Source organism: Protopterus annectens, chromosome 11.part0 (genome assembly GCF_019279795.1).
Source record: "Protopterus annectens isolate FY-2018-M chromosome 11.part0, PAN1.0, whole genome shotgun sequence".
In the NCBI taxonomy this organism is placed as follows: domain Eukaryota; kingdom Metazoa; phylum Chordata; order Ceratodontiformes; family Protopteridae; genus Protopterus; species Protopterus annectens.
In genome coordinates this window covers 1,400,629,059-1,400,643,593 of record NC_056745.1, presented here as the reverse complement: position 1 = coordinate 1,400,643,593, position 14,535 = coordinate 1,400,629,059, and the positions used below count along the sequence as shown (strand labels likewise).

Sequence of the window (14,535 nt, the reverse complement as noted above, 5' to 3'; positions counted from 1 at the left end):
TTTCCCTCATCAATGGCCTTGGTGACTGTTTCGAGGAAGTCGACCAAGTTCAAAAGGCATGATCTGCCCTTGACGAAGCCAAACTGGGTCAGGTCCAATGTCTGCAAGTCCCCTATATCTTTGTTTATGAGCTCCATTATTATCCTCTCCATAGCTTTGCAGACCAGACTTGTTAAGCTTATGGGGGCGGTAATTACCGCCTTTGTGGAGTGGGACCACAGTTGCCGTACGCCACTCCTTGGGCACGTATCCTGTGGTAAGGCTGAGATTAAACAGCTGCCTTATGTGCGGGTTTAATTCCTCATTTAGCTAGTGTAGCACACAGCCGGGGACACCATCTGGTCCCATTGATGCTGTGTTTTTAGCTTTAGAGAGAGCAGCTTTCACCTGCGCATTTGAGATGTCTGGGAGGCTACACTCTGCTGGGATAGTTATCTATCCTTTAGGGGGGGAGAGGGGGGTGAAGTTTGCACTGAACCTGTCTGCCAGTATGTTGGCAATGTCTGTGGGTTCAGTGATTTTTGTATCATTTTGGACTAATTCTGAGCATATCTGGGAGTTTCCACCCAGGTTCCTAACATAGCTGAAAAAGGCCTTATGATTGTCCTTTGAATCCATGGCAGTTTTTCTCTCAAAATTGGCCTTAGTTGATTTTATGAGTGCTCGTATTTTTACTAATAATGATCAGGGGTGACTTCCATTTTATGGATTTTGTTCTATCATGTAATAGCTTTCTCCTCTTATTGTAAAGTTTGTTAATGGCTGGGGTCCACCAGACTGGATGTTTGCCCTTTGTGGAAAGAGTCTTGGTTTTATTTGGGATTGCCTGATCCATGCAGTCCTGGAGGTGTTCATAGAAGGCATTTGTAAGGGCTTCCACAGCTTGGGTTGTGGTTTCCACTGGCTCAGGGGCCTTGAAGGATACCACACCAGTCTTGAGTAGTGTGAAGTTTGCTTTAGAGAAGTTCTTCACTGTGGTTTTTTTTGTTGGGGGTGGGGGCGGGATGTGGATTTCCAGTGAGATTAGTTGATGATCAGATCTCACCAATGAGGGATATACTTCCAGTGTGGAGCATTTTGTCCCCATGTTTGTGATAATGAGATCTAGTATATTTTCTCCTCTCGTGGGAACAGTGACTAGCTGTTCCATGGCATTTGAATTTATGAACTCCAGAAACCGTTGGGCTAGAAAGTTAGGGCTTGAGTAATGTTCCCAGTCTATATTCAGGTAGTTGAAGTCACCCAATATGATGGTGTTTGGAGATACATTTATACCCTCCAGTGTCTTCAGGAAGGCTGTGTGGGGTTCCTGAGTTTGAGAGGGTGGCCTGTAGCATGCTACAATTTGTAGAGCAGTTTTGCCTATGGTTAGTTGCACCTGGATGGTTTCCGAGCTTATGCGTTGCCACCAACCTGGAGGTGTGGGTATCCTTTATGAATATGGATACACCCCCTCCTTTTGTGGTGTGGTCCGGGTTTTGGGGCCGGAACGCATGATATGAGGTAAAACCTAATAGTGCCGGGGTGCTTTCAGGAGCCTTGAACCAGGTTTCAGTTACAGCACAGACATCGATGTCCTCCATACTGAGAAGGGCCTCGAGTGCGTGCATTTTGAGATTTAGACTTCTGGCATTGAGCAGAATTACCCTCAGTTTCTTCCCATTTTTGTTTTCTAGGGTGGTAGGTTTAGAATTTGTGCCTTGCCTAAAAAAGGCACTATGGGGGTGGCAAGAGCCTTAGCCAATATCCGGAATCCCAGGGGTGACAGGTGCAAGCCTTCCCTTGCGAAGCAGCGTGGCTTGTCAAGCATGTCATCCCAGGCAGACAGACACTGAATCCCCTTTGAATGACACCAGACATTAAGCCAATTGTTAAAGCTGATCATCTTGTCTCTATATTGTGGCATCATTCTTGGTGAAGGAAGGATACTGCTCAGGGTCAGGGTCATACCTGCCTGGGCTACATAATCAGAGAGCTCCTCTATGTCTCTTTTCATGTAGTCCAGGGAGGTACGTCTCAGGTCGTTCACACCAGCATGGACAATGACTGTGTCATATTTGTACTTGCCGTGGAGTGACCAGAGTGCTTGTGTTATGTGGCGGATTCTAGCGCCAGATAGGCAGCTTACTGTGACCCTCTCCTTGTTCAGCCTGGTGAGTGGGACGTCAGTGTGTCTGACTATGGAGTCACCTATGACAAGTATGTTTGGTGTTGTATTTGGCCTTAAGGGCTGTGACTGCTTTGCACACTGCTTTTGTGGTTTATGCGTTGCTTGTGGGGTGTCTTGAGGTAGCAGTTGTTTGGATGTCTGCTTTGGAGGCCTCTGCTGTTTAGGTAAATTTTTACTCAGAGCCTCTGAGTATGTCTTTGTGTGTTTGTGTTTGATTCAGTGGTGTGGTAGCATTATGTGAGGCTGGTTTTGTGGTGTGTGTAGTTGCCTTCTCCTCCTGTCTGGTCTTGCCAGTCCTGAGTTGAGAGAGCTCAGCCTCCAGTTTGGCTAAATAGCTGCATCTCTCGCAAGTATTTGTGTTATGTGGGAGGAGGAGAGGGTTATCTGTGTACATGAGGCAGTTATAACATTGCCTCAAGATTCCCAGATTCACCAGCTGAACCGGAGCGGAGATTGACAACTGTCCTTTGGACATGCTAGAATAATATTGGGAATTCCTTAATAATTGAAAACAAGGGCCAGTGGGGAGTGTGGGTGTAGTGCTTTTAATTTTTAGTGCTGACTTATATAATTGCTTTAGTGAGCAAGTGCCAGGTAACTCAAGTGCAATGTGTTACAAGTAACTAAATGCAAAAACGACAAACAGTAACTTTCTTTCAAGTGAAACAAGGAACTAGTACAGTAAGCAATGCAGATATCACTAGTGATCCACAGAAGCGCTGAGAAGCTGCGTATTAGGCGGAATTAGCTTCCAGGGAAATAACAAGCAAACAAACAACAAGCATATAAACAAAGCTAGATTCAGCAGGCCTGGATCTAGTCTATGCTAGAGCAAACAAGGTGTACCAATTTCAGTAAGATACAGTTCAAATATTCAGGCACTATAAACCTTTAACCAGAAATTCCCAGCTCAGAAGGGCAGAGTCCAGCCTCTTCTTCCACAAGAGTGCAGACCACGAACCTTCTTAATGTAAAATAACTGGCCTGAAGCCCAAGTGCCTAAACCAGAACTAATACCCTTGGTATTATATATATATATATATATATATATATATATATATATATATATATATATATATATGTATGTATATATATATATGTATATATATATATATATAAAATATACATATATAAAATAACTCATTTGACTGACATTTCACCGACAGCTTACAATGCTGAATTTCAACATACTAAATCTTAAACCATAGACATGCACACTTAGAACATCAATAACTAATTCTTTTCAGAATTTAAAAACTATTTACTTTACCCTCTTAACAGAGACTGGACAATGTACCACAAAACAAGGTGGGTGGGCTACGCCTCCTACACACCCCAATTTAGGTGGGCTGTGCCCCTCACACACCCCTATACTAACTCCAGGGCTGCACTACAGTGGGGAAAAGGGCATATACCTTTAACTTGCCTTACAGTACTCTACACGCTGCCACTACTGCTAGGAACGTACAGAACATTAACCAAATTATCTCGTCACTGAAAGACCGATTCACTGACACCCATTTCATTGAGACCAAATCACCTAAACTTCATTTCACTGACAAGTAATACTCTAAGGCGAGTCAAAGGTGTATGTCCTTTTCCCCACTGTAGTGCGGTTCTGGTGTTAGTATATTTAGTTAGGGGGGTGGGGGACACAGCCTCCCACATTGTGGGGTGTTGGAGCATAGCCCCACCTAGTTGAGTTTTACCATATAATGCAAAACAAAACCAGACAACAGAAAACCAAATTAAGTTGGGGGCTATACCCTCCCCAAACTATATATACTAACACCAGGATCGCACTAGAGTGGAGAAAAGGACATGTACTGTTTACTTGCCCTCGAGTACTTCTTGTCAGTGAAATGAGTTTTAGGTGAAATGAACTTTCAGTGAAATGAACTTTAGGTGATTTGGTCTCAGTGAAATGGTTATCAGTGAAATGGCCTTTCAGTGAAGTGATACGAATCCATATATATATATATATATATATATATATATATATATGTGTGTGTGTGTGTGTGTGTATATATATATATATATATATGTGTGTGTGTGTGTGTGTGTGTGTGTGTATATATATATATATATATATATATATATATATATATATATATATATATATATATATAGATATATATATATATATATATATATATATATATATATATATATATATACACACACCCTGAGTGTGACATTTTGCTTAACTGCATTATAAACACTTGCGGGTCATTGTGCATTTCTAAGCCATTGTGCTGAACACTGTTCGATTTTCTGGAGTAACTTACATAATTCCCACTATGCTTTGAAAAACCAACATTTGTGGATATTTTCAGTGCACATTTCTATATTATGAGCTTTTGCTTTCTTTTAATATATTTGAAAGGTGTCCTCCTTTCTTGTACAGAGAGTAAACAAAAAGTCAAGCTCTTTCACTGTAGTATCTTGTGTATTCTTTGGTAATGCTTATGGTTTATAATATTTAATGACTCCACTATGAATTATTTCAGTTAGTATCCAGCTTGCACTAGTCTGTACTGCATACTGCTTCTTGAAAACTGTAAACTGCCGAGCTGTATACTGTTGTGCTGCACTCATGCCATAGAATCTGGAATGGTTGTTTTTGGGCCATTTGTTGTATCAAGCTCTTATATCATCAGGATGTAATGTGCTTCTGATGACAAGGATTAAGAAGTTATCATTTTGTAAAGACATTGCAACATCTTGAAGGAGAAAGCAGTAAAAGAATGTAATATGAATTGTAATTACTCTGCTTGTGATGTGGACATTAGAACTGGTAGAAATAGTGTATAAAAACTGGAATTCATTTCTTAGTGAAATTATAAATGAAGTCAGAAAGCTTGAGACCAATCCTTATAATTGTGTTTTAAAAACCTAGAGCTGGTGATGAGCATCTTGAATCCTGAAAAACCTCATCTGTGTGAAGCTTGTTAAACAAGATTTTAATCCCAAACCCACTAAAGTAGCCAGAGGTAGATCTTTGTGTCCCATACTTGAAAGTTTAGTCAATCAGTGAATTTTCTGGCCAAGTTCAGAAGCTTATTCCAGACTTTAATCTGAAAAAATACTGCATTTTATCATAATGGACATGGATGTATGTGGTGTAATTGATGCATTTATGCATGAAAGGGTTATTACAGTAAAATAGCTGACATTTGGTATTGCATTGAATACTGATTTGATAGTGGAAAGTGTGAACCAAATGAAAAAAAAAATTACCAGTAAGACAAACTTTTAAGGTGTCTGTTTTTTATCACGATAGAGCAGTTACTCAAAAATAAAAGTGTATTGGGGGTTATCTGTGTATAACTGTGGCAGTCAAATAAGTTAAAAGCATATGGAATTACCTCTCAGGATTGTTTAATTTGCATTTGCTAGACACTGTACTTTCCAGGCATATTCAAAATGCCAAAACAGTTACCTGCTGCCACTGTTTTTTAGTTTGGCTTGATGGACAAGATTAAACTGACAGGTGATTAAACTTTATTTGTTCTTGCTTCACAGGTTTGCTGTATCCAGTATGCACACCTTTGGCTACTGAAGGAAAACGCTGCCATGACTCCTTAAGTCAAAATGAGCTGCTAGATTTAATTTGGGAATTCGACCCAGACAGTGCTCTTGATTACTGTCCATGTGCAGATGGTTTAAAATGTCAAGCCAGATGGTATGTCTTAGAATTAGATCCTTGCCTTGACTTTTAAAATAAGACCTTTACACCAATTATAGCATAAGACACAGGAGTGGAATATCTGTGATGGTTCATTTCATTAAAGAGATTAACAGGTAGTATTGAGTTGAGACTACAGCCATCATATAGTTTGTCATACACTGAGGTATGACTAGACCATAGACAGGCTTTTCAGGAAAAACTTGTGATTTAATTTGCAAATGACATTTTGAGTCCTAGATGTCCCATTTTTTGGGGTAAACTTTGTGCTGTTAGCAATATTTTTAACCAAAGAAACACCACATGGGGCTCTAAAGTAAGATGGTCATGATTAATGGATCCTGTGTAATTGCAAAGGAATACAGTAAAAAAAAATAAGCAGGGAAATTACTTACTCTTGTTAGAGGATTTGAACCCGGGTCCCAACCAACACTGTATAGTTGTTGATGCCACTGGACTAACAAGGAGTCTCTGGGTAGATGGGTACGTTGTCTCCCTCAAGAGCAGTTGATTTTAATACACAAGCAACCCAGTCTCTGGATTGAAGTCAGGATTTCCTGCACCTTGTTGTTCTAGTGGCAGTGAAAACCACATGGAATGTGGGAAGTCCTGGGTTCAATCCCCAGATAAGAGTCAGAGGTTTCCTTTCCTGCCAAGCAGTTAGTACTATAGTTGGTTAATGGCTTGCATGCATTTGGAAGGTTGTATGTTAAAATTATCAGCATGGTGACTTCCTAGGAGAAACAATTGACCTCGGATTAGAGCTGTCACCTAACTGTCCAGAGACTTTGTTGGTGCAGTAGCAGTGACCTGAGCCATATCTGGCTCATGCACCATTTGATGCCATTTCCTGATCTGACGCTCTTGTCTTTAGTAGCAAGGTCATTCTCATTGATCTCTCATCTGCCCTCCTCAAACTTTCAAGTGAAAAAAATGCTCTATTTTTAAACTGTAGCAAACAGTTTGCTACAAATACAGCTGTAGATTGTAGCAAGCAATTTCCCACAGTTGTAATACCACCTACTATCCATTTCAGCACTGATAGTATTTACTGGCATGGCATTCATTTCTGAATACCAGTACTGTAACAGGAAATGTGTGAAATCTATGAAGTTTGTTTTGCCAAGCATAAAATGTCCAAATTCACTTCACACATAATAGAGTTTGACTTTCACTCCACTGCTGTGCAACCACTGAGTTGATATGTATATGTTTGGGGGGTGGTGGGTTTCCCCCGACTTAAGGGATGAGTGGGTGGTGGGGGTGCTTGTCTGATTTGCATGGTGATTTGTACAGACTGTATTCCAGGGCAGAATTCACTGGCTTATCTTTCCAACAGCTGTTCTAATGCATAGGTTCATAGGTGTGAACTAGGCTAATGGCCCTGGAGCCTTTACAAGCCTAGCCCATAGGATTACCATGGCATTGTGGCACCCATCCTTAGATGTTCTTCGTGTTTCACTGTTGCAGTCATCACACTTGGGTTATCCTACCAGGGGTAGCCCTCAGTCAGCCCGAATACCAGAGGCTTAGGATTTCTGCATCAATTGCTCTCTCTCTCCAGGACTGATGTCAGGTCGTCAGTGGTATAAAATCAGGCAGCCCATGCCATTACATCAGTTTTTCTTGCTGAGGAGCCCAAATCAGAAGCAGTTTGAACTTGTGCCAGTCAGCTGCTACCTTGAGTTTTCGTTTCCGAATTGAAGTTGAAGTCTTCTAAAACTTAATATCTCACTGGGGATCCTTTTTTCTTGCTCTAACCTATGTCAGAAAAAGTTAACAATTGTCTTGCTTGTGGAAAGCAAATACCATACCGAGACTTCCATTCTTACTGTGTCACCTGTTTAGGCCCAGACCACGACGTCCCTTGCTGTCGCTTTTGTACTTTGTTCAACGCCAGAACTATACATCATCGGACCCTTATTGTAGCTAAATATTTTCGCTGTCAGTCCTCGTATTCTGATATGGCTTTGGTAAGCCATCCAACTGCCAATCTTCCGAAAAAACATAAGGAAAAAGACAGAGACAGACCGCACAGGTCCAAAACTGCCAACGACGCTTCCATTAAGCTAGTCGTCAGTTCTCCGGTCCTCAATGAGGCACTTTTGCAGCCCCTGATGCCTGCTTCTCTGGACTCGCAGGTCGCTACTGAGACCCTTTCAGTGTCCAGTATGCCGGGTGACTAAGGATCCTGCGAATGTCTCTATCTTGGATGGGTCTGGAGCTGCTGAGCAGGCACTGGATTCTGAGGAAGTTCTTCACATTACTGATACTCCACACAAACCAACGACTTCTTTCACATCTTCAGTTCTTTCTAAAACTACCGAGTTTCTAAGGCCCAGGGTACAAATTACGTCTAAAAAAACGATGACCCAAGCTCAGGCACCTGCTTCCATGCCTCAGTCTCAAATGCTTAAAATGGGGAAGCCAGGCTACTCCTTCCAAAAGAAAGAGAGACTTGTCCCCAGTAGTTTTATCTGAACAGGAGTCTGATGATGCTGAGGATTCTGAATATGAGGACATGCAACCCCTCTCTGCTTATGAGGATTCTGATGCAGAAGAATCCATTCCTTCTGCCTCTCCTCCCCAGGATTATTAATTTGGTGAAACCCTACATACCTTAAGGGAGCATTTCCAGTGGGAATGTCAGGACTATCCTCAGCCAAAAAAGAGACTCAAGGAATTCTTAGATCTACCACAGCACATACCTTTAGCCATTCATCCTGTCCTCGATGTTGTGGATGATGTTTTTATGGAATCCAGTTGGACTCCTGACACCTTTCCTCCTGCTCCCAGGAAATCTGACAGGTACTGCAGAGTCCCTGACTCTTCACAAATTCCTTTTCAAAAATCCTACTGCTTTTCCAGAGGTCATCTCTCAAGGACTTAAAGGAATTAAAGCAACCTTAGCTAAGAATCCCACCCCTTCAGACAGGGATTGCCGAGCTGTAGACAGATGGGGTAAAAAAGTATACACCTCTGCAACTCTTTGTATTAGAGCACTAAATTGTCAGTTCCACATGCTGAAATATCAGCAGCATACCATGGAACTCCTCAAACAAAAAAAAAAAATCTTCCTTTCCTGCTTGTGCAGAAAATAATGAATTACAAGAGCTTATGCATTCTGCAAGCAAAGTTAATAAGCACACCTTGCAATGTGGCTTTGATGCCATAGAAGCATGTTGCAGGGCAGCAGTCACTGGTTCTGTCCATAGAAGGCATGCTTGGCTTAAGGAACAGACATTGCCAGACCATGTCAAATCATAATTATTGGACGCACCATTGAACAAAGACAATTTGTTTGGCACCAAGGCAGAAGAGGTCTTAAAAAAGATGGAAGAAATAGCTAAATCTATGCAGACAGTAAAGACTTTCTACAAGTCCATCCTCCAAGGTTCAGTAGGCATTGCCTTTCCAAGCACTGGTCCTTTCCGGCCCCCTCCAGGCCAGCTCAGCCAAGACCCAGGGGAAGCAGATCCCCGAGACAGCAGTCCCAGGGAATGCAGAGATCTAAGCAATGGAGTTCCTCCTCTTCAAAAACAGGGAGTGCTAAGCCACCCCCTTATGGTAAGAACTCACAATGAATTTACACCTCCACCCCTTACCTCTGCCCACCTGCTTGTGCCCCTAAGAGAAAAACTCTCCTTCCATGCAAACAACTGGGCCTCTATTACCAATGACCGATGGGTCCTCAACATGGTGTCCCAAGGATACAAATTTTATTTCCACACACTGCCAACCCCAAAAGGGTTCCCAGATCATCCTCCAAACCAGTGGGCAGAGGCCAAAAAGCAAGTTAATTCCCTGCTCTCCATAAGGGCAATACAGCATGTTCCTGCAGACCAGATAGGCCAAGGATGTTCTTCGTGTTTCACTGTTGCAGTCATCACATTTGGGTTATCTGCCTGCAGTTGTCCCTCAGCCAGCCTGAATACCAGAGTCTTCGGATTTCTGCATCGGATGCTGTCGCTTCTTCCATGACGTCAGGTCATCAGGGGTATAAAAAATGCAGCCGACACCATTACATCAGTCTTTCGTGCAGTGCCCGAAGCAGAAGCAGTTCACAAGTGCTGGTCCGGCCAACTTCTGAAATTTTCATTTTCGAATTTCAGACCTGAAGTCTTCAAAAAGATAAGTACCCCATTGGGGATCCTTTTTTCTTGTTCTAACCTATGTCAGAAAAAAATGAACAATTGTCTTGCCTGTGGAAAGCAAATACCTCATAGAGCTTTTCATTCTTACTGCATCACCTGTTTAGGCCCATACCACGACATCCCTCGCTGTCAAGTTTTTGTGCCTTGTTCAACGCGAGAACTATTCGTTGTCGGGCTATTTTTGTAGATAAATACGTTCGTTCTCGATCTCTGTACTCTGAAATAGCTTTGTTAAGCCATCCGACTACCGATCTTCTGAAAAAAAAGTAAGGATAAAGACAGAGACAGACCGCATAGGTCCAAAACTGCTGACGATGCTTCCGATAAACTAGTCGCCAGTCCGCCGGTACTCAGTGGGGAGCTTTCACAGCCCTTAATACCCGCTACTACAGATTCGCAGGCCTCTATTGAGACCCATTCAGAGTACACTATGCCGCGAGATGCTTCTTCGACTGTGGAACCTGTGGATGTCTCTACCTTGGATGGGTCCGCAGCCTCTGTGCAGGCACCGGCTTCTGAGGGTGTATTCAGGCCTACCGATTTTCATATCAAACTGACGACTTTGTTTCAAGCTAAAAATGCCAAATTCCTCAGTCCTAAAGCTCGCACTAAGCCTAGAAAACCGATGACCAAAGCACATTCTCAGGCCCATATGCCTCAAAAACAAATGATTAGAATGGCTGAAGACCTTATTACCATAATTAGGGGAAGCCAGCCTCCCCCCCCCCCTGTAAGAGACCTAGAACTGATTTTATTTCTGATTCTTCTGATCAGGAATCTGATATCTCTGTTCCTTCAGAATACCAGGATTTACCCTTATCTACTTATGAAGATTCCAATGCAGAGGATTCCAATCCCTCTGCTTCCCCTCCAGAAGATTTTTCTTTTGGTGAAACCATGCATACCCTTAGGGAGCATTTCCGCTGGGAAAGCCAGGACTATTCTCAATCCAAAATGAGACTTGGGGAATTTTTAAACCTGCCTCAACATAGGCCTCTAGCTATCCCTCCTGTTCTGGAGATTGTAGATGATGTTTTCTTGGAATCCAGCCTTACCCCAGACACTTTGCCTCCAGCACCCAGGATACCTTACAGGTACTACAGCATACCTGACTCTCACAAATTCCTTTTCAAGAATCCTATTTCAGATCTAGAGACCATTTTCCAAGGACCAAAAAGCATTAAGACTACTACTGCCAAAAATCCTACCCCTTCTGAGAGAGATTCTTGAGCTTTAGACAGATGGGTTAAGAATGTATATACTTCTGCCACTTTGGCAATTAAAGCTTTAAATTGCCAGTTTCATATGTTAAAGTATCAGAAGTATATAATGGGATTAATTAAACAGAAAATGTTGGTTCCTGACTGTGCTGGGCACAAAGATTTACAAGAGTTAATGCATTCTGCTGACCAAGTAGGTAAACATACATTGCAGTGTGGTTTTGATGCTTTAGAAGCATCTTGCAGGGCTGCTGTCACTGGGGCTGTACTTAGAAGGCATGTTTGGCTTAAGGAACAAAACTTGCTAGATCATGTTAAAGCTAAATTACTGGATGCACCCTTACACTAAGAGCGCCTTTTTGGCAAGAAAGCAGAAGTCATCCTCAAAAGGATGGGGGGAAAAGCTAAATCTATGCAAACTGTTAAAGATTTCTTATAAGTACAGCCATCTAGATTTAGTAGGCATTGGCCTTCAAAGAACTGGTCCTTTCCAGTCCCTCCCAGGCCTTCTCAGTCCAAACCCAGGAGGAGCAGACCACCAAGACTTCAGTATCAGGCTATGCACAGATCAAAGCAGTGGGGGCCCCCAGTTCCAAAGCAGGGAGTAGTAAGCCACCCCCCATGGAAAAATGGCATAATGACTTATCCTTAACTCTACCAAACCTTGCTCACCTACTTGCTCACTTAGGAGGAAAGCTCGCCCTGCATGCAAAAAACTGGGAACTCATTACCCAAGACAAATGGGTTTTAAACATAGTTTCCCTAGGATACACATTTCACTTCCACTCACTCCCATCCCACGTGGATGGCCAGACCTTCCCTCAAACCAGTGGGCGGAGGCCCAAAAACAAATGCTGTCTCGCCTCAGTATCAATGCTATTCAACCTGTTCCAGCAGAACAAAGGGGACAAGGTTTTTATTCAAGACGGTTCCTGGTTCCCAGAAAAGAAAACCCCTGGCATCCTATCCTGGACCTTTCTATTCTCAACACCTTTCTAGTGGTTCCAAAATTCAAAATGCTAACTCTTCAGCAGTTTCCTCCTGTGTTAGCCAAGGATGCCTGGCTGGCAACTCTAGACTTAAAAGAAGCTTACCTGCACATCCCAATAAGGGAATCCTGCAGGGCAGGCTCCATGCACTATCAGTTCTCTGCACTGCCCTTTGACTTTTCTACTGCGCCCAGGGTATTTACAAAGTGCCTAGCTCCTGCCATTGCATTTTGCAGGCACAGAAATATTCAGATTTACCCATACTTGGACAATTGCCTGATTCAGGCAGAGAGTCAGGACTTGCTATTACAGCACCTGGCATTTGTAAAGAGACTTCTAACTTCACTGGGGTACACCATCAGTGAGAAGAAATCACACCTTTACCCTGCCAACAGATTGTATTCCTGGGAGCCAGCTTGAACGCAACTTCCCAGATGGCATTCTTCACTACAGAGAAACAAGTTCGTTTGACAACCTACTTCAAACTACTGGCCACAAAATCCCAGCTATCGGCAAGGAAAATCCAGCAAGCCCTGGGGTTCATGGCCTCTTGCATTCTGTTAATTCCATATGCAAGACTGCATATGAGGAAACTTCAATGGTATCTAAAATGTCTGTGGTGTTAACATTCTCAGGAACTGGAAACAGTGATTCCTATTATCCCTTGTCTAAGGCAGAGTTTCTTTGGTGAGCAGAGGCCTGCTACCACAACAAGGGACTCCCTTTCACTCTACCCCCTGCCGCCCAAACCCTAACAGACACATCATACTATGCATGGTGGGCTCGCAGGGCAGTGCATTCAGGGCAAATGGAACCCAAAACAGATGCACCTGCATATCAATCAAAAAGAAATGTTAGCTGTACAGAATGCTCTGACAGCCTTCAGAGACCTTATTCTTCCAGGACAACTATTGGTAAAAACAGAACACTACAGTTATGTGGTACATAAACAAGCAGGGGGGAACCCATTCCTTCCCACTCTGTAGACTAGCCATGGCTCTGTGGAACACAGACTTGAGCTACCAAGTGAACCTACAAGCTCAATTCCTGACAGGCAAACTAAATTCAGTGGCTGATGACTTAAGCAGAAATCTCATAGACCCACACGAATGGAAACTGGAACCCAAAATATTCAAGCTCTTGTGGAACAAATGGGGGACACCAGAGGTAGACCTGTTTGCCTCCCCTCAGAACTACCAGTTGAGCACATTCTGCACCAGAGCTCCCCACAGTCAAGCTGGGAAAGTGGATGCCCTGTCCTTTACCTGGGAAAGCCTCTCAGTTTATGCCTTTCCCCCCTCTGCCTCTCCTCTGGAAGGTTCTACTAAAGATCAAACAGGACAAGCCAAGGACAATACTGATTGCACCAGACTGGACATGCCAGCACTGGTACCCCCTTTTGTGCAGTCTGACAGTGCTACAACCTTGGCACCTGCCTCAAACCCCTTCCCTGCTGTCCAAGCAGGCAGGCCAGATTCTGCACCCTCAGCTTCAAACCCTGAACCTTGCAGCCTGGCTAATTCCCTGACCTCACCTCCAGCAACCCTCAGTAAGCAGGTGCTGGATGTCATTCTTGAGACAAGGAGGCCTAGTACTAGAAAATCCTATTCAGAAAAGTGGAAAAGATACTGTTCCTGGAGCCAGGCTCAGCGGATGGGCACAACAGGACCCAGTTTACCTCATATTCTAGATTATTTAAAAGAAATGCTCCACAAGGACCTATCTGTCTCTTCAATTAAGATTCATGCCTCTGCCATATCAGCACATTATAATACTGACCCACCCCTCTTCTCTCATCCCCTGCTAAAACAATTCCTTAGAGGGGCCAAAAATGTAAGACCCCCCCCCGCCCTCAGAAGGGCTCCCACTCCAGCCTGGGACCTCAACTTTGTATTGGAAAAACTCACTCTTCCCCCTTTTGAACCTGCTGCTACCACAGAGTTGGAATTCCTTTCTTGTAAAACAGCTTTACTTCTAGCCATCACTTCAGCAAGAGGAGAGTCTGAACTGCAGGCCCTCATGACAGTGGAACCCTTCATCAACTTCCATGCAGACAGGGTTTCCCTCAGGACTAATCCATCCTTTATTCCCAAGGTGGTATCTAGTGTGGCTCTAAACCAGTCCATTAATTTGCCTAATTTTTTCCCTAATCCTAAGAATAAAGGAGAAAGGATATTGCATTATCTGGACGTACACAGACAGTGTAGATTCTATTTGGACAGGACTAAGCCTCTCAGAAAATCTGACCAGCTGCTAGTTAGCTTTGTTGCAGGGGCAAGAGGGGAAGGCCGTTTCAAAGCAAACCATTAACAAA

The 14,535-nt window shown here is 43.1% G+C and overlaps 1 protein-coding gene across 1 annotated transcript in view; it reads left to right on the top strand.

Annotated features, from left to right (window-relative positions):
- LOC122814879 (dickkopf-related protein 3-like) overlaps positions 1-14,535 on the top strand; it is a 106,596-nt gene that overhangs the window by 58,833 nt on the left and 33,228 nt on the right. The window contains exon 3 of the mRNA XM_044087153.1: positions 5,696-5,855. Within this exon, the coding sequence (XP_043943088.1) occupies positions 5,696-5,855 (160 nt within the window). The remainder of the gene's footprint in view (positions 1-5,695; positions 5,856-14,535) is intronic.